General features: G+C 41.2%; 1 protein-coding gene across 4 annotated transcripts in view; it reads right to left on the bottom strand.

Annotated features, from left to right (window-relative positions):
* Positions 1-3174: 3174 nt before the first annotated feature.
* Positions 3175-21324, bottom strand: part of MCF2 (MCF.2 cell line derived transforming sequence) — a 96496-nt gene continuing 78346 nt past the window's right edge. For 3 of the 4 annotated variants that reach the window (XM_073358419.1, XM_073358418.1, XM_073358420.1), the window contains 7 exons: positions 20763-20841; positions 20089-20152; positions 19144-19250; positions 18902-19014; positions 16638-16750; positions 14260-14360; positions 3175-5129 (listed from right to left, as the gene is read on the bottom strand). In XM_073358419.1, coding sequence (XP_073214520.1) covers positions 5089-5129; positions 14260-14360; positions 16638-16750; positions 18902-19014; positions 19144-19250; positions 20089-20152; positions 20763-20841 — 618 coding nt within the window. In that variant the 3' untranslated portion in view covers positions 3175-5088. Of the gene's footprint in view, positions 5452-14259; positions 14361-16637; positions 16751-18901; positions 19015-19143; positions 19251-20088; positions 20153-20762; positions 20842-21324 lie in introns of all 4 variants that reach the window. The other variant, XM_073358422.1, reaches the window with a different exon arrangement.

Genomic DNA, 21324 nt, shown 5'->3' with positions numbered 1-21324 from the left:
CACTGGCTGTTAGCATAAAACAAAGCCTTGTGTTGAGCAAGTACTTGTCTAATAAAATAATACACATTTTAAGTATGGGATTCCATTTTTGCTGGACGTATTAGTTGCTTCTGGTTCCAGGAACTAAATACAACTCTTTCCCATTATGGCTGAAATCTTCGGTGTGGCAGCACATTGCATTTGTAGCAAAACCATACCCTAAAGAACTCTCACTGAGCTGAGATGTGGGATGAATGCATCCAAAGGTTTTGCATTGTTTTCTTGGTAGTTTAGGTATATAAATGAATACCTGATTCAGCGAAAGGGCTCTACTCCACACTCAGAGAGGACAGGGCTTAAGTCATAACAGTAGCAAAACCATTCCATGGTGGAGGGTACATTGGTGGATGCAACCTGCTGCTCCTCTCTTTGTGTTGCTTTGGGCTACAGGACCCACCAACCCCCATGCTGTTTGTACATCAACTGGCCACCCCTCTGACCTGCTTACCTCAGCTCCACGGTGTCCCTTCACAGCTCTCTTCTCCCTGGACAGCGGAAATATCCGTAGCTTTCCTGGGTCCTGTAGAAGGCCTCATGAGTCCATCCACGGTGTACCCTTCCCATAGGAAGCAGAGAGATATTTGCTTTAGGAACTGATGAATCTAAACTAAACAGAGCCTTCTGAGACCCCTACAGAGGTATAGCAAATTTTTAATCTGATTCACTTGGTTAATTGCGTATTTGTTTATCTATGCAGTTGTATTTCCCAAATTCCAGGGAAGTGAAATAAATATAGTTAAGGGAAAGTTTAAATAAGATCATCACTAACTCCTGTCTCGTTTCCACTGAAAAACACTGATTTCTATAGAATTCCATAGGCCGTGCTGTCACTCCTGTGCGATGGTGATCAGCATATGCTGGTGACGTACAAGCTTTGTCACACAGCTCTACTTTGGGCATTGGCCAAAGCATGACAGCAAATGCTTGTACAAGCAATACTCCTTGATTTGCGTGACCATCCGCCATCCCGGCTTCCTTCCCTCACAAAGCCAGAATATTAGCAGGGGAGGGGACCTGTTAGACGTCAATAAGACGTCTTTATGTCCACTATCATTTGGAATCTTATGGCTCATGCACATTTCATAAGGTCTCTGCTGCAGGCTGTACAGTGAAGAGCCTTGGGAAGGCATCATGTGTTACTCCCCCAATATGGTAATCCCACAGCAATCCTGGCATTGCACGGATCAAAGGGCACATGCTAGCTGGATTTAATTGGGGATTGGTCCTGCTTTGAGCAGGGGGTTGGACTAGATGACCTCCTGAGGTCCCTTCCAACCCTGATATTCTATGATTCTATGATTCTCCCCTCCCCCTTCAGCAGTGTTCAAACGGGAGCTCGATTGTCACCTTCTTGTCACTGACAGTAGCATGACACAATTATGCTGAAGTGGATGAAACAAATGAATACTTCATAGGGGGGTAACCATAGCTCCATGCTATGGCAGAAAGTAAAATATTGCCTCCAGCCATTCTTTAAATGCAGCTGCTGTATTTATCTAAATTGAGCTAATTTTAGCCTCATTTCTGAAAAGCACCAGTCACTACAATTTTTACCTGCTGTATCTATGAAATGTCACAAACATGAGTGGTGTTATATGTTAGGGGGCTTATTCCTTCACCCACTTACTTCCCTGGTCCTTCTCGCATGAACAGAGAGCAACAATACCCGAAATCCAAAGGTGCAAACAATTCGATGTTTATTGGGGTGAACTTCCAGCAAACATGATTCCAGTTTTCTTCCTTAGTATCCTCCTTCCCAGCTCTGACACCACAGAGCCTTACACCTGTGTCCCTGTTCCCCATTCCTGCCCTTAGCAAAACATGATTCCAATTTCCTTACCCCCATTCCCTGTTCCCATTTCCCCTTTTAGCAAAACATGATTCCAATTTCCCCACCCCCATTCCCTGTTCCCATCTCCCCCACCCACACACCCACCCCCTCACTTCCTGATTGACTGCAGACTATATAGTAAAACTTGAGTTCTGCTTAGCTATACCTTAACCAATCATTTTCCTGAAATTTAACTAACCAATCCTAACATGATTATGTAACCATTTATATCCCACCACAATTAATTATACAGCAGACAGGAACGATCACAGAACCAGACAGAGATTATACAGACAAACAATAGCAAAATGGGAACTATAATGACAAAACAATACAGAAATGAGGATTTCACATCCCAGCTATTGATAAGTGAGTTCTTGCCAGACAGGATGCTATCAAACTAAGTTTCCTTTTATATTTTCTAGGCACTTCCCTTTCTCTGGAGGTGACAGGCATTATCAGGACAGGATTGTATCCTAACAGCCCAATAGCACCTTCTTTCAATGTGACTAGTTTGGAATGTGAGGATGTGACCGGTCGCTTCCCAGCTTATGGCTGCCTCTGCTGCTTAGCCAAAGGCCTTAGCCTAAGAACAGGGCCTCAGACTGTCACAGTAAGAGAAGGCCCTTACACCAGACGACAGTGATTTTGATTTTCTTTTATACCTCTATCACTAGCCAAGTGATAAGAATACACCAAAATTCTTAAAGTACAGGCCTTTGCAGACAGGCCTGAATCTCTATATCCTAACATTATATGCAAATGAATTACTAATAGGCACTAGGCTTGGGCCAGATATGGGTCCCGATTCAGGGAAGCACTAACCACGTGCTTAACTTTAAGCATGTACTTAATTCCACTGAAGTCAATAGGAATCAAGTATATTCTCCAGTGTTTTCCTGAATTAGGGGTATCCATAAGGCAGGCAAGGGCTACCCAAGCTTCCCCAAACAGCTCTTCAAAAATACTTCCACTCTGAACTGCAATACCTTTACTATTCCAGTCCTGGGACCCTCTTGGCTAAGTTTCAGATGTGCCAAATTGTATGGTAGTTTTGTGATTTCAAGATTAAGGACAAAGGATTTATTCTTAGTTTTTCAGGCTATAGCACTAGTCACTGAAACCTCTCTGTCCCTCTTATAACCAGTTTATCCGCCACTAAACAAATCAGTTCATTTATAATATCGATATGTATTATTTTATGTCAAAATATGTATTAGGGTTTTATGGCTGTTATGAACAAAGGAAATACAGTCAAAATGAAAACTATTTTTGTAAAGTAAAAGTACAGCACTCAGACAGAATTAAGTGTTCTCATATGAATTTATTTAACAATGTTTACATTTTTTTAAATATAGATTTAACACATTTTTAAAAGTACATATACAATATAGTTCATTTAAATTTACAGACAGAGAAAACCCTCTGCTGTATAGTACCATATACATGAACACCCTCATTAATCCATATACTTAAGGTAACATAACATTTATTGTGCAAAGGTCCAAATGTGAAAAATCTAAGACTGTACAGTCAGATTTGCAGAACTAATCAATCTCTTCAATTAGTCAAAGCTTAGATTCAAGACTATAGAAGACAGAGAAAATTAAAACCATTTTAATATGCAAAGTATGCTATGATTCCAACACTGCTATTTATACTGGTACCTCCAAAATGTGTACTTTTTAACCATAAGAATTGTTACTACTATAAGTAGCCCCGACAGTAATTGAACAGAATCTTATTTTTACTCTTAACAAGTGCATTGTGATCCTATTTAAAATAGATAAAAATGTATTTGGATGATTTAAAATCTGTTCATTAAGAATGCCCGTAATTGGACAAGATTGGGATCTCTAATATTTGCAGCGATCCTTAATTCAAATACAGCTGATCTACTGTACAAGTTTCATATTTTTGAGGATGGATGAGTAATATTATGTTAGAGAAGTGCCAAACAGCATTAGTTTGGTGTACTACCCTGCTACAAAATGTACCATGCAATTCGAATGACAGTCATACAGTAGCTCAGCAATTCCTCTGTACAAAAATGGTCACTGGAAAATAAAAATGAGGTTTAATATAACTTTACACCATAACTCAGAATTCATGGCTCACAAATCAAATTCACATCAAAAGGATCCCTCATTAATCCAGAGTATAAAACATTTCAATCCAATGAGACAGTGTGTAAATTCAATATTGCATGCATATCACTAACCCTGTTTTCAATGCAATCAGAATTATCTTTATACAGCCCTGTTTAAAAGTCAAACCACCTGTACATATGTATTACAAAAAGAAAAACTAGACAAACAAAATAAATTATGAAACATTTTAATTTTTTTTTCCCAAAAATTCACAAGGTAAGTTATCAGTAAAGATGCTGACAAGTACAGTCTTATAAGAAGAACATCTGTAGTGCAAATGTGGACATTTAACTTATAGTTATGGCACACGTTCCAAAAGGACAATACATTACATGTAAACTTCAACACTTGCTAGATACTGGTGTTACCCCTGGAACACTTTGGAACTTGAAGTGATTCTTGACAACCCTGAGTTGTCAGTCAGTGGGCCTGATCCCCAGCCCATTGAAATCAACAGGAGTCTTTCTATTGACTACAATGGGCTTTGAATCAGCTATTCAGTGCAAAAGGAAGTTCTTTAGCATTATTGCATCATCATCATATGACCCAGCCAGAAGATGATCTTATTGTACATTACATTCACATAGCTGCAATATATCTAAACCCATTCCATAAAATGAATAACTAGAAAATGTGGCTTTTTTATATTTTTGGTTTACTAAAACTGAACTCTTTCATTTGCAATCAAGCGCAACAAATAAATAGGTAAAGCTTTCAACCTGTCGAATCAATTTCAGGCATCTAAATGAAGGGTCAGGACACTGTCGATTTACTTCTCTGATGAACTTAATGGATGTCATGGAAAAACAGCAGGCAAAAATAAAATACAGTGCTTTCCATAGGGGAAAAAGAATGAAATAGCCAATAATGTCTTCCTTTATGACTGTGACAAACTGTTTATGACTGTGACAAACTGCAGTCCCGGTCCGTGCAGATGAAGCTGTGAAATTCTGTGACTGTGATGAATAGTACAGAGTAACTCCAGCTATTGTGTGGTTTCTTTGTAACACCTAGTGCAAAATCTCCAAAGGAGCATCAAAAATAGGGGGCTACTAGTTCACCTGTAACTCAGGGGGAACTAAACTTGCTTGTGTTACACAGGGCAGCATCTATAAAGTAATGAAGAATGAGAACATTAGAGCATCTTATTCGAAGAATACACTGGTTCTTATAATAATGTAACAATGCCTCAAAACTGTGGTCTTCACTAACAGCAAACTCCCACTAGCTTGAGTGGGAGTCTTGTCCAAGCAAAGACCCCAGAATTTGACTTAATTCAGTAATCTGCCCGTTGACTACCACAACCAGTTGGATAGTATCATCTCTGCATTTATTTTGCTGTGACGCTCGAATGTTCTTTACGTAGTAACAAAAGATCTACTGCATGAAGCGGATGAGAATATCCACTTGTAAAAAAGTGAAGTCTGCTTTCTGTTTCAAAGGCAAAAAATCAGCATGGGGTTTAATGGACCCTGCATAAACAATTCTGCTTGAATAAATGACAAAGCTTGTGACTGAAGTCATTAAAGTGCGTACAAGTGCAAACTGCTTCATTATATTTGCAAAACTGTAAGTGAGATTTTAAATTGAATTATTTACAGTATACTTGTTAATGTTAGCAAACATGCCCACGTAAGCTTGCGAAAGCTCAACGTTAAACCAAAGTACAGTATTATCTCAAAGCAAGTGATCTGCTGTCATTAATATTCCCCCAGACTGCCACACATGGGTCTAACCCAAGTCCATTGAAGTCAACAAAAAGACTCCCACTGACTCCAATACGCACTGGACCAAGCCAAGAATACATACTGATAGGTCATGATGGTCCATTATGTGTTACGGATTTCAGTAGAACAAGAGGGCAAATTAATGTCCAGAGCTTCACTGTCATATGAGAAAACACTTTGTTGGATGCATCATGCACCTGGGGGAACTGAAGGGGTTAATTAGGTACTTAGGGCAATATCACTAATCAAAATCATGAACACACTTGGTGTTAATAATATGCTATTTAAGCAAATGTAAAAGCAACTACAGCCCTGGATCCTGGAAAGAGCTCTTAGGAACAGACGTGGGGTGCACCCACGCAGAGCTCATTGCAGCGTGATATCTAACAGTGGAAAGAAGTCTCTTGACTTGTTACTCTTTAGTTTTTTTATGGTCTAGTTTTTAGATAGAACTCTGCCCAGATTCTCATTTTGCTGGCACAGTTTTATGCCCACAAAAAATTGCACCATTAACGAATCACTGGTATACATGGTAGAACTTAAAACATCTCATTGCCTGATCTCTGGGCACAAACAGGAGGTAATGAAACTAGATGTCTAAGGCTTTGTCCACATGGGAAATTTTTACCAGTTATAACAGAATAGTTACACTGGTACAGGACACTTTTGTTCCAAATCCACGGTTTGAGACCACCAATGAAATGTCAAGCTCCTAAGGTACAAAAGTTTGATTAATGGCTCCAAGGATGAAGACCTACTCTCTGCCCTTTGCTTTTGTTAACGACTAAATATGTTCACCACATTACGGAGTGTGTGATTTCCACCATAAAATACTCAATGCTTGGGCACCCAAGAAATTTCTCTCTTCATCTGTTATATCACATCCCCATGTAATTTGTTATTTCCCTTTTTAGTCAATGATTATGCATTGATAATCAAACATCTATAAGTGCAATCTTATTGAGCATACAAATCTGTTTTTAAATAGTCCATTTTACATTATTTTTGAGCTATCAAAAAATGTTTCCTATGTATTGGAGGGGGAGGAAGCACGCTTCGAAAGCACGCAGGGTTGACCTAATTCTGCTTCCACTGCATTCAATGGAAGTGTTACCGCCGATTTCAATGGAAGCTGAGTTAGGCCTACACAGAAGACTATTGACAATCTCTCATCCTCTGTCTATTTTCTCCTTTGAATATATACAAAAACATCATGGGTGCAGCCGTGCTTCCTTACTCATGGAGGGCCTGGTTCTGATCTCACCAACATCAGTGTCATTCAAGAGAGACCCCAGTAGAGCTACACTGGTGTGAGAACAGTGTATGTTCAAAGGAAAATCAGGTCTGCAGCCTCTAGGGAGACAACTGGATATATTTATTTTCACACACAGGCCTCAAACTAGCAAGGAGGTCCTCACAGATAGCACCCCTATAGCAACACAGCCCCTGTTCACTTCAGTGGTGCTCCATACAGGCAGCAGGGTCTCCACCTTTTCGGAACTATTTCGGGATCAGGGGTGGGATTTTTCAGAAGCATCTAGAGGAGTTAGGAGTCCAGCTCCCATTGACTTTCACTCACTTGGCACTTCTCAAAATCCTACCTCTGAGTCTTGCATTGCATCTGACAATGTAGGTGTCCCTAAGCAACAGAAGAGCATGTGATTTTGATATGAAAGACTTCTGTTACATACACCGGCAGTTAGAATCAGATCTAACTCTATCCTGTTTCCTGCTATTTAAAGGGACCTAACTTTAAAATAATATTAATATTTTAAAAAACTATTATTACATATAATAAAAATAGAGAATTTTCTTTATTTCCCCCTTTTTCTTATTTGGAAAGCCAGGAGATGACATGCCAGGAGATGGATGCAAGATTCACAGAACTTACATGATCTTTGGCATATTAGCTACAAGTGAGATTTTCAGAGAATATGTTATCTGATGGTCCATTGTGGAATAGTAGTTTGGATTATCAACTGACCTTCTAGCACACATAGAAATAGTCTTCAGATCCTTAGTGAGGAAAGTTTTTATGTGACCACATAATATCTGATAGCTAGAACAAGGCACCTTAATGCAAAAGCACCTGCTTAAGTCTAAGGGGAAGCTCATGCTTGAATGCTGGTATTTTATGGACATGTCTATCTAGAAACCCCTTTCACCATGACAGCTGCACATTAACACCTGTAGTACAGAGTGCTTTGCTGCCCTTTAATGCATGCAGAAATCCACAGACAACTGGCAAATCCCCCCATGGATTTCCACAATGGTAGAATGTATCCCTCAGGAATTAAAGTGACTTCCCAAAAGCAAGCAAGGGCTTGCTTCAGAAATTATGGAGAGTTACAGAGCTGTACCAAACTCTAGTTCACGAGAGGGAAGGATTAGTCTTCCGAATAGCCCCCCAGGCTAGTAACTGATTTTCCCAAATCTTCTATTTTATATCTAGGTAAGGCTTGTGAAGTACTTAATAAAGCTTTCTCCATCTTTGTCTGGGATATAGAAAGACTGGGCTTGAAATATCTGCTTTACCTTGCACTACAGACAGGTTACAGGTCTGGCATTTACTATTGTTATGTAAAGGAATGAAAAGAACCTGGTGACCACTGGATTAGTCTGGCTATCGGAAGCTCCCTCTTGAGTATAGTCTCTCTCTATTTGCTGGGTCTGGCATATTTAAAGTGGATGCCATAACCAGTACCAGTCCACAGCATACTGGGTTATTCGCCAAATACAGTATTGGTTGGTCTGTACTTGGGAAGAAATGTCCCATAACTTCATTAGCCTATAAAGTGTTTTGAAGAAAAAAAAAAAACAACCCTTTCTTCCAGTGGGCACTGTGCATTTGTTGGGATCCTTGTGGTCATGATACCTTCAAGATACAGATTCCTTAATGGAGGACAGCACCATCTGCCCAGGAGTTGGAAAACTAGGAAAAGGCAGGAGCTCAAGGGAAACAGGTGGGACCTACACAACAAAGAACGCATATATAGAGGGCTGTCTCTTAGGAGAAATATCTCCCCACTCCCTAAGCGAGTGATACAAATGTAAGTTCTCTTGTTTTGCTTATTTTGCAGTGGGATCCATGTTTACAACAACCAGCCTGAGGCCCTTTATGAAAGAGCCTCACTTTGCATTGGTCCTCTAAATAAATAACCAGGCCCAGACAGAACTTGGAAAGGTTCTGGCCCAATTTTTTCCTTTTAGATGGCGTTTTAGTTTGCTTGTCTTTTAATCTCTTACTGAATCTGGAGCGAGGCTGCCAGGGTGAATCTTGATGTTGAAGTCTGGGAGGAGCTTTGGGATAGCACTAAGAAGATCCCTACCAATAATTCCAAGATGGAATTTTAAGGTATAAAACCTCTTTTCTCATTCAGTTTTAAATGTTCCTGAGCATGATTTTGCACTGAAATTGTAACTTCTCAGACTCTCCCATGGTTTGAGCATGAAACTCTGGGCTACTTTACACTACACAGTTAAGTCAGCTTAACTCCTCTGCTCATGGCTGTGAAACATTTCAAGCCCTGTGTGAGGTAATGAAACCACCTCAGCCCTGATGTAGTGTAGCCAGACAGCCAGCCCCCCCCCCCCCCCCCCCCCTCAGACCAGCATTGCTGGAAACACAGGAGGAAGCCGGAACAGGGCACTTAACATATATTCCAGCACAGCCTTTGAAGCTGTGAAAAGCACAGGTGTGCTGCTACAATGTGCCTCTGGGAACAGATACAAGGATTAAGCTCACAGCAGGCAGAGGCCCTGTGACAGACATGGCTCTTAGCCCCTACTAAATAGCGTGATGCACACACACCAACATCCTAGGTGGGAAAATATTTACCCTGATAAAAGAAATGTCCAGTAGTCGACACTTATTGTTTCTCTCCCTTGCAAGTGTAAACTACTCTTGCGAAAGCTGGCGTCACCCCGACAGACCAGCCTCAATTTGGCATAAGAAAGGAGAAAGAGAATAAAGGAGTACAGAGGTATAAGTAGGGGACCTACAGCACCATGATTTTTGAGTGCTTTTCACTATCTATCTGCTGGTCAGATAAGTGACAGCCTCCCAAGGCTTCTGCAGCTAAGAGGGTCCCTAAGCCTTGTCCCTTATTCGTCTTTCCGCGGAATTGAGTGACCGATCCTGGCTTGGCACCGCTGGAATCAAGAGATGCAAGGAGGGTAAGAAGCACCCACACCTGATCTCCTATCTTTAGTGTACACATATTTTGAAATAGAGCTCTATACTTTGTTTTCTTTCTTTGGGATTGTGGCTTCAGTTTTGTAACTTGCTTGTGTGTGTAACATCTCTACATTTAAATAAGTAGGCACTAGCAATTTTGTAACCACATGATTAGAATCTAGCTTAATAAATTTTGGTAACCATTTGTGCATAAGCCTGACTTGTTTTCTCTGGTTTACTGTAAAGCAGCCAACACAATTAAAGAACCTCAGCCGTTTTGGCTCTAAAGCCTGGCCATTAGGTGAGAGTACTAAGAGCCTAGCGTTGAGTTGTGCCGCCTCCACGGGGCAAACTCTTGGGGCACCTGTCAGTCAATCCTGGCTGCCCGCTGCGAAGGAGCTCTGAGCTCTAGCAGTTAAAGTCACGGGTGTGGAGAGGCTCTTAGTGCTGCCATTGGGGCACCTGTCAGTCAGTATTGACTGCCCGCTGAGAAGGAGCTCTGAGCTCTAGCAGTTAAAGTCACGGGTGGTTAGGACCTTGGGGCATCCGTCAGCCTAGCCCGGGCTGCCCGCCGCGAAGGGACAGTGCGTCCTAGCGGTTAAAGTCACGGATGGTATAAACGAGCATAGCTGGCACCTCACCAAACATCCTTGGCCATCGGCTAACATGTAGACACCACTAGACCAAAGCAAGAATCTTTCCATCGCCCTAGCTACCACGCTTTTGCAGACCCCTAAAAAATTTCAAATGGAGGTGTGGACCCCTTTGGAAATCTTAGGCGTAGTCTGCGGACCGCGGGGGTCTGCAGGTCACTGGCTGAAAAGCACTGTATTACAGCAATGGAAGAACCTTTCCTGTCGCTATAGCAAGTGTCTACACTGCAGTGCAACAGCAGGGCAGCTGCAACGATGCCACGGTCGCGTTTTTAGGGTCGACGTCCCCTCTGTGCTTTCATCTGTATTTTGCTTACAGATTCTGAGTCAATTGCAATTTGAACCCAAGCAAAATGCTGCATTTCACAAAGCTCGGAAAAAGGACACCGCAAGGTTTTACGTTAATTGTACCTCAATGACTCCAGCTCAAATTTACTCTGCTTATAAAGGAAAAGATGTTTCTACAGAGAGCCCTGGAAGTTCAATTTGGGTTCTAAGAGGCAAGCTGTGCTGTTTCCTATCATTATACCAGATTCTGCAGCCAAATTCTGCTCTCAGTTACTCCAAGGTAACCTCATCGCCTTCATAATCTGCTGTCATTGCAGACGTTTAACCCAGAGCAGTAATTGGCCTTGCAAAACTGAAGCTATTGTATACTGCCTGGAAAATGCAACAAACCAGATATAATCCAGCTCGCTTTCCTACAATAGCATTGGCTCCTCAGCACGAGCAAGAATAAAGGAAGTAGAGAAATATTGATATTTCTTTCTCAGGGCAGCAGATATGGCCAAATGCACGCAAGGAACAGAGCTGTTGAGAATGAAGATACCTTTGTCATATCACATTTCAGAGAACAACTGCTTAGCAAGTATAAAGATACGACATCACTGAAAATCACTGTCTAGAAACCAGTTCACTCCAATGAAGATTTTTATATTATGGCCAAATTTTTTCAAACTTTACTGCCTAAAGTAGGCACCTAACTCCATATTTAGGCACCTCTGTGGTCTGATTTTCAGAGCTATTGAGCCCTGAAACTTCCCCTGAAATGAACAGAAAATGCATAAATGGCATATATGACCTTAGCTCTGCCCACTTTTTGCTATGCTTTATGAGGCACTCTTAAAATGGCCTGAGGACAGACTATTTCTCCAACACCACCACATATTTTTTTCTCTACAACTCTTAGAAACCTTTGGCCAGCTTAGGAGACTGCAGCTGTCCCATAAGCCAAATAGTTTAGCTGCCCCAGGACAGTTGGCAGGTACAGTTTTGCATGGTGCATGCCCACTGCAACCGTCATCTAATTTGCGAAGTGCATTGAGGAATTTTGCAAGCTAACAAAAATCGTTGAACTTCTAGAATAAATTATGATTTGGGGAAATTCATGGGTTTTGCTGAAAACAAACCCAAAGTATCCAGTGACTTGTTGTCCCACATCAAACATCTGCCTTCTGTGTGCCAACTCTTATTCCTTTAGTAATCTTCCCTGTCACAGAACTTTTCATTGTGCTAATGCTTTGGGCACACACAAGTTCATTTGCCTAACAACAGGAAGCCAGATACTTGAGCTTAAACATGCAGGAAAATATCCTACAAAAATGGCTAAAGTGCAAGTAAGATCAGAATCAGATCTAGAATCTCTAAATTGACAGGAAATACAGAAGTATATGGAAGAGAAAAAATTAACTTTTAGGGAGAACAAATAAATTGTCCGAATTGTCATCAGACAACCCCTGAGAACTCATGAGCAAAGCTTCTTGGTGGCCACAAGAAACTCAGATTTCAACACTATCTTTCTGTGTTGTTTCCCTTAATTTTTACTCAGACCCCTTTGTCTGCACAACAAAATTAAGTTGACCTATGTTAGGCTGACATACAGCTACTGCAGCAATTACTGTGGTTTTTCATGTCCACACCACGCTCCATCTGCTGGTGGTGTGCATCCTCACCAGGAGCACTTGCACTGACTTAAGTGGGGCAGTCTGCCCCATGCGGGGCTCAGACCTGAAGCCCAGCCAGCCTGGGCCAGATAGCCAACAGGCGATGTAAGTAACAAGCGTCTATGTTGACATTGTCACCCTAACTACGTCAACCTAAGTGCTATGCCTCTCATGGAGGTGTAATTATTAAGTCAGCGTAGTGGGCAACTTACATCGGTGAGAGCTGCAGTGCAGACGCTTACAGAATTAGGGTGACGTGAGCTGCCTTACATCAACTCTGTAGTGTAGATCAGGCCTCAGTCTTTAAGTGACTTTCAATCTGAGCTGAGAACAGCAGTTCTCTATGATTTTTAGAGACTATTAGCACAACCCCTATAAAAATAGCCATTGTGCAAAGCCCTGGACCACAGCCATCCTGCTCCAGGCAGCATCTGTGGCTCGTGGAGCCCAGAGAATCTTTTTGATGCACAATACAGTCCCAGAGAAACTGAGTTACGTTAACCAAGAGTTCTGATAAAATCAGGATGCACTGGTTGAGGGTTTGTAAACATTTGTTATACATTATGATGAAATCTGATTAATACAAACTAGGTCATTGTTCAACCAGCCCTAGCTAACCCAGATGTGAAAATCAGAACACCTGAAATCTAAGTAATGTAGCAAATTAACACAAGGGAAAAAGTACCATAATATTTAGCACTGATGTTGGGGTGGGTGGGAGATTGGAAAATGTCAACATTTCTTGACTATATCCAATTGAAAAGGTTGAAATTATGACAAAACTCATCAACATTTTTAATTTCAATAAAAAGGGTCAACCTTTTCAATGAAATTTTCTGCTAATATTTTTACAGCTGTTCGAAAGCTTTTACATTTTCTATGAAAAACAGTTAAAAAAAAACAAACCCTGGATAAATTTGTGTGAAAATTTTCCCTTTTTTTTTTTAAAAGCAAATCTGCTTATACCCCTCAGTAACATATGGCCAACACTGCAGCATGGTAAGACGACGTTAAACCTGGGTGGTAAGCTAAAATGTGAGGAATGCCAAGTGGTTGTAAAAGTGTTTTCTTGTATAATCTGTCTCCCCTCTAGGTCTGGATTTATACCAAGAACGATCATGGGGGAAAATACATTTTAGAATCTTGGAGTCTTTCACAGAAACCCAGTCTATTGTCAATAAACTTTAACCAGTAAGCCAGCAGTCAGCTGTGAATAAAACACTGAGACCTATCAAAGCTGTATATGGGCTGGTCCAAAGTCCAATGAAGTAAATGGAAAGACTCCCTTCAAAGGATTTTGTATCAGGCATAAATATCTTTTTAAAGAGTGACACGATTTTGCCTCGGTGATATTATATTCACACAGGGGACCAAACTTGCAGCAATGTGTGGACAAAACAGCCATAGAAATCCCTTAATGGCTGTACTCCATCCCTTCGCCCATCATACAGTACCAAGTGCTCTTGCAACATCTACATTTTTAAATATTTGGCATTATTTTGCCAGTGCCTTAGTCTTCAAAATCACAACAAATTCTTAAAATGTCAACAAAACAGAGCAGCAGCTTCACGTACTACTTTTGCAAGCTTTTCGGAGTAATTGCTTTCATATTATTAATTTCTTTTTTCTCTTGAGTTTTACATAGCCAAATTTGAGACACAAAATATAATGCAAGCCAAGGTTTATAAAAATCTGATTCCAGTTCTGAAACTATTTCCTATATGTTTATTGTATGATACCTGCGACTTTGGCATTCCGAAACCTACAGTCGCCGATTACTATCTGCAAACTGTTGACAGGAATCCAGCCCTCTTTCCTTCTGTTCAGGTTTTTCACCAACCTTTGAATGATAAATGTATTAGTGGAAAACATGGGCAGCTTTAGACCCATTACACACAATGTTCATCATTAATTTTGAAAAGTTACAGAACACAGACAATACATTCAAATCAGTGGCCTTGGTTCAGCAAAGCAAGTCAATGGGACTTAAGCACGTGCTTAAAGTACTTTGCTGAATTAGGATTTGGGTGTCTAAAGTAAAGCACCCACCATCAGTATTTAGGCACCATTGAACTCAATGGGCCTAATCAAACATTTATAGGATTGAGGCAAAAAGCATTAGGCACCTGTGTTTGAAAATTTGGATCTTAATATTTCCGTGTCTGTCAAATCCTTTATTTAATAATGTGTCAAAATATGACATCTTGATCAGCTGATCTGTGTTTAGATGGTCTCATTCATGTTTGGAAATTCACTACACAATAAATTAAACCTATTCTGTGCTAACAATAGGTAACAGTTTTTCCATTCATTCCTCCTCATGATTCCCCTGTGAGATCGGTAAGAGAGCTTATGCAACTTGTCTAAGGCCACAGAGAGATGCAGCGTCAGAGTCAGGACGAGAACTCGCATCCTTTGTTCCCAAGCTCATATTCTTTGTTCAGACTATGTCTCTATCATTTAGCCTCGCATGTCACAGTCATTCCTGAGCAGTGCAGCATCATTTAGTCCAATGTATACTTGGCATTTTTACCTTTTTACTCCTCATGTCTAATACTATATATCCAGCTGTAACTGATCCATGGTCACAACAGGAACTCATGGTTCAGTCTTGTGGTTAAAGCACTGGACTGAGAACCAACAGATCAGGGACCAACTCCAGGCTCTGCCACTGATTTCTTGTGTGACCTTGGCCAAGTGACTTAATCTTTCTGTGCCTTAGTTCCCCATCCATAAAACAGGCCAAGACCTTTTGCTTCCAACCTCCATCCCTACAGAAGGCCCTGCCACCGAAGATAAAGGAGAATCTCCATTAGCTGTCACACTGTTAGAACACACTGTGAGCCACTAGAGATCTGTAGAGTACATTCACAGTAGCCAGTCTCTGTGACACAGTGTTGCTAAAACCACCATGGGAATTGGTGATTGCTCAACAAAACCCCACCCGATTCAATGCTTTGTATATTGATGTTCCTAACATTCAATGTAACTTCCCTTACAATACAACGAATGCAGATTTGGGCCAGGAATCCTCTAATGGGCAGTGTGTGTCTGCACACTTAGAATCTGGTCACTGCACCCCTCCAATTCAGATTTCTCATAATAGCACAATCTCCATCCCCATGAAAATATATGAAATGATGCAGCTTGCTTTCATACCAGGACTCAAGGAAAGGCTCTGAGGGCTGACTGACAAGAGCCAGGTAACAAAACCTGAAAAGGAAAAGCAGCCAGACCATAGGCCAAATTATGAGAGGGCACCATGCCCTCCGAGCTAATGAGCTTAACGGTTTGACAGGCAGGACATCAGATATGGTAATTTCCTAGGCAGTATTCCCAGCTGAAAGCAGAGAGCCAGCTGTTAATCCTTACCTTGCAAGCCAAACTCAAACTTTCCCCGAGCCAATGGCTCATTGGGCTGACATGCTTAAGGCACATCAGTTTCATAGCCAACAGTACACAAGGGAGTGATGTGATCGGCATCACCTCCGACTGTCTTTGCAAGCCACTGAAGAAGAAAAAAGCCTTCTAATTGCTAAGTGCTATTATTAATTGCCCCAGAGGAAGAAGACCCAGAGCTGAGCTGCAGAGGACAGGGAGAGGACAAAGGCAAAGAGCAGTCATTCACACCACGGCTTCAAACAGAAACGTCAGGTGTTTAAAAAGGTCTTTCTCGCAACGTGTTGGATTTTACGTTATTCACTCAAGCTGGGAAGGGAAGGGACACCCAATCACAATTTCCAGGTCAATAAGAATGGAATACACCATTTGTAAGGAGTCTAAGGGTCTGGCTATACTCAGTCAATGGGCTTTAATGTAGCTAGCTCAGATATCAGAGCAGCAAGGCCGCGACGGCATGGACTTCAAAGCACACTGTACACGTCCCCCTCCCCCACAGAACTCTGGGTAATTACTCAGCCACTTGGCTAATCTAGAGGTCTACTCAAGCTGCAATAGCTCCCCATGATTGCAGTTTAGACCTATGCTAATTCTGTAGTTTCCAGTAGAGTACACACACTAACGAAGTTACACCAGATATATTCCGAGTTAAACTAGATTGAGCATAGTTACCTTGTAGGTTCCTGGAGGTAAGGTAAAAGAATTCTAAAATACTTACCATTGCCCTTCCCCATCTTCATGCAAAAGTTGAATTACATCCCCGTTTTTAACCAGCAGGTCCTCCGATCCCCTATTCTTGCAGTCTGCTAGGGCTTTATATTTTCCTGGAGACTAACATTAAAAAAAAAAAATTACTTCACAAGAACTCTGTTCCACAACACGGTTGTAATTAATTTTTTAACAGTCTTTATTCCTGGCTGCTGTGGGGAAAGTGGTACCCTTCTTGGTTTATGTATAATAATAAGCAATCATGCAACAATGTTGGCGATAAGTATTCATATGCAACCTGCTTTCTTAACACTTCTATAAACAAATTATTTTTATCTACAAAAAACAATTACTGTAATGCATGCAGCAACGGGTAACATGCTATTAAAGTCAAATTAAGTGGTGCTGAGAACTACTTTTATTCTTCTTCCTGAATACAATTAGTAGCGAGAATTAAAATGAGGCTTTTTTTCCTTCTGGTACTGTTGTGACTTCCATGTCTTCGGGGTTTTTTTTTTTCTGTACATCAAGTGAACATTTATGGCACTGGTGCTGCAAGTTGTAGAGAGCACTCGAATGTGCTTTAGATACTGACGCAGTTCGAGGTCCTGATCCCAGGCTGTGCTCTGTTCCCCTTGGCTAGCACTCACACAATAACAAAAAAATATTAACAGGAAAAAATTCGCTGAGGTCAGATTGAATCCTCCCACCCCAATGCTGCTTGGGAAAAAAAACTCACTCAAAATTGTTTTAAACTGGGGAACAGTAGAGGAGACAAGTAGGGACGTGTTTACACCCTAGACGCTTCCATGCTTCTGCTGGTATGCCATCAGGGCCAAGAGCTCTCTTATTTTTCATGTGGTCCAATGCTTCCTCAATGACTACTTCTAGGACTGGTGCCATCAGATCCTGGTGTGGATTTATCATAAGGCATGGTTCTCTTGGATTCTCTTAATTAAGAAGCCTTTCAAAGTAATTTCTCCGCCATTCCTTAATGTGGTCTCATTGATTAACATGATGGTTTTTTCCCTTCTGGTACTGTTTCCACTTTCATTTTTAGTGACTTGATCTTACCAATATCTTTCCTTCTCTTATTGCCAGTCTGTATATTTCCCTCTCACCCTGCTTTGTTTCAAGATGGACATATAAGCCCTCCTCAGCCCTAGCCCCAGTGGCTGCCACCTCTTTCTTCATTTTATACTCTTGAAAATCCTGCTGTTGGAGCATTGCTTGACAAAGTTTAAACACTTTTTTCTCCTTGATGCCCTCTCAAACTTTCTCATTCCACCACCAGATCTAACTGGAGAAAAAGACTCTCGCTTTTGTTTCACCATTCTCAAGTTTTGCTTGCAATATGATTCTGCCATTGATTCATATTTTCTCTTAACCCTTCTAAAGAGATATTTCCCAACACTTTCATTTTAAACCCCTTGCTAACTTTGTTAAGCTTCCAGCACTGGTTTTCTGTACTGCTTTGGACTATTTTCTTCTCATGTATATGGTTCCAGAGTCAAGAACCAGCAAGTCTATGCTGAGTTGCAATGTTTTCCCTTGAGATAACCTGACAGGTTTTTGATGTTCTTCAGCTCAGTTTGGCTTACCAAGAAGTAACCTATCTGCACCCTCAGCTTTTCACTCTTGTAGGTAATCAAATGTTCTTCCTTCCTAGGAAAGAGTGTATAAATGACTCCCAAATCACGTCTGGGTGTACGGAAAGACAGTTTCCCCTTCCTTGTTCTTGTGTCCAAATCCATGGCTGCTATGGTACATTTGGAAGCATTTACTGTCTCTCCCCAGTGCCCATTAAGGTCAGCTCCAATTATGACTTTTCATTCTTTAGCACTTTGTGCAACCATGTCCATTTTCCCCAGAAATCCTTTTTCTTGTTTGCCACATCCCACTTAGGGTTCATATTCACATGTAACATTTAGGGGGCATTTTCAAGAGCTAGCGTAACCAAAATTTATCCAATATACAAAGAGACAAGGTCAGTGAGGTAATATCTTTTATTAGACCAGCTTCTGTTGGTGAGAGAGAGACAAGCTTTTGAGTTTACACAGAGCTCTTCTCCAGGTCACCAACAGATAAAAGATATGACCTCACCCAGCTTGTCTCCCTAATATCCTGGGGCCATCCAACAACAATGGCATACACCAGTACACAGAAGGCATAAGCAAATACAGATTTTAACAAAAAGAGAAGTCTTATAGTAGATATCCCCAGACACACTATTTAGTGCCCTTGAAATAAAGCATTTTTTTATGCATCACTAACCAACTGGCTCCCATCTTCTTCTTCTGTGTCTGAGCAATTAGAAAGGTAATTGTTGCTGGACCAGTCCTCAAGCCCTTCACAGATTTCCACAGATTGTGACATTCTTGACCAATCTGCAAGAAAATATGTTACTTAGGGCCTTAGTTCAAATAACGGATATATTTTTCGGCTGTTGGTTTGGAATAGAACACATTGCAGTGTAATATTATGCATGCAGAAAGATCTTGCAAACTTGTACATACTTTGCTTTGGCTTGTTCTGTGGCGATGAGCTGATACGATCCAACATTACAGGACTGGTGCGTTCAGAATCATTTTCTTCGGAGCTTATGGAGGCTCTATGCTGCTTTCTGAAACGTATTTAAAAGAAATGTGTCATTGTTTTCAATTTCAAATATTGGTGAAGTCTGTTCAATTTGGCAAGCCAAGGATCTAAGCAGATACTACAAGGTGCTTTTGAATACATCAGTGACTCTAGTGGCATATAGTCTCAATGTGGGGGGGGGGGGGGGAAGGGGCAGAGAACAAACACAGCTAAAGCAATTGCTTCTCAAAGCACAAGCACCACCTTTGCGGTAGATTTTTTCTGACTACACCCTACCTGCTGAGATTATCGGAAATGTCCTTCTGCGTGCAAAACGCAGAGTTGCTATTTTCTATGGGAGTTCTGGGCACCAATCAATATGGACTTCCTGTGGATGTTTTCAGCAGAGGGTGAGATGCTATGCTGCGCCTCTAAGAGGCACAGCACAGAATTCACAGCTCAGGGGATGGGGAGGTGGGTTGGCTTTAAGCCACTCTGGGGGCCTTTCTAAGCTATGGCAGCTTCTTCAGCACTGCCCGGAACCACCGCAGCACGGCATGCAGGAGCTTCATCCCCAGCACGCCCCTCCTGCCACCAGCTGCGTTCCTATGTCAGGGCTTGCAAGGAGGTCCTCAAGAGACAGCCTTATGGCGGTTTTCCACAGTGCTGCCCCAGTGCAATCCTCTCTGGCTGGATATGGGGCTTTTAGGGCCCCTCTCCACTTTTCCAGCCCTTTTGCATGGCATGAGGGGGCCAGAGTGGGGGCAAAGAGCTCACCCAGAGAGTGCCCAAAAGGCTCTGGATTTGCACATGTATTTTAAATAGTGAACATAGCAAATGATTTTATTTTTTTCTTCCAAATTTGTAGAGCTCATCTGACTTACCCATCACTCAGCTGAGGGGAAAGTTGGATCTGGTCTGTAAACAAACCGTATGGTTTCTTCTCAACTGTGAGTAGGTTGCAAATACTCTGTTAGTTTAACGTGGTTTGTTAAATCACTCAGTCATCACCCACTCAAAACAGTCGAAGCATTATTTCAAACATCAGACTCCTTTGCACACATCAGTGCTCTTTTTTTTTTTTTTTTTTTAAAGGCAAAGTAGAGCCTCATGAACTTGCACTACTAACTGCAGATTAGTTGGATTACCAACTTTTGCAAATTGGAGAGAGTTTGTCTTTGATTCAGCCTGGTCTGTTAGCAGGCGTCCCAACTGCACACATGCAAGTAGCCCACTAAAGTCCAGATTACTCATGTACCTAAAATGAGGCAGGTGCTGAAGTACCTTGCTGAATAAGGGCCTAAGAGAACAAATAAGAAATTTTAATATATCAAGATGCTCCCATCAAAAAAGGATCATTCTGATTTATTTTCCGCAAGGGTAATTTGCCTTTACTTATAATAATACTGCCTGTTATCCTAGTATATGCACTATAACTTTTTTCTTAAAAGTAATGAAGGATCAGTAATAGGAGACATGCTATTTCTCTGGTGAGAAGGACTGGGCTGGCAGATGAGCAATGTGAGCATCAGAATGTGAACACCATCAGGAAACGTACCTTTTATAAGCTCCTGCTGCTTGAACAAAATTTTTCTCATTTCACTTAACCACGCCATCTTCACATCTACTGTTGGGGCCTGAAAGAGGAGACATATTTGAAATTTGGGGGCTTTTATGAATCCTCCGTTATAAAATTGAGGTGAGCCTCAGTCATCTAAACTGTAATTATCCAAAAATCCCTATTATCCAAAGCAAGATTATAGCCTCTGATGACTATTAATTATATTTAAAATGTTCCTGAGTCCCCAAAATTATTTAAAGTCCTCCATTACATTCAGATAGCAAAGGTTGTACTGTAAATGGAAATCATGTAGAGCTCATCACAATACAAGGGATGCAGTCAAAAGTACATGGGCATGTCTCATTAACTCTTTTTCCAAAACACCCAAAGGCAAAACCTGCTTATGAATAAACAGCTACCACATTTCAACTGAACAACAGAGCTGGTTCAGAATTCTAAGGCAACACCATACACATTTCAAAATACAAGCTTGCTGTGATCAGACACAACAATCTGCATATATTGTCTCCACTACTCGACCTACACACCCATAGATATA

The sequence above is a fragment of the Lepidochelys kempii genome, chromosome 9, assembly GCF_965140265.1.
Source record: "Lepidochelys kempii isolate rLepKem1 chromosome 9, rLepKem1.hap2, whole genome shotgun sequence".
In the NCBI taxonomy this organism is placed as follows: domain Eukaryota; kingdom Metazoa; phylum Chordata; order Testudines; family Cheloniidae; genus Lepidochelys; species Lepidochelys kempii.
Note: the sequence above shows the minus strand (reverse complement) of the source record. Positions and strands in the feature narration are given on the sequence as shown.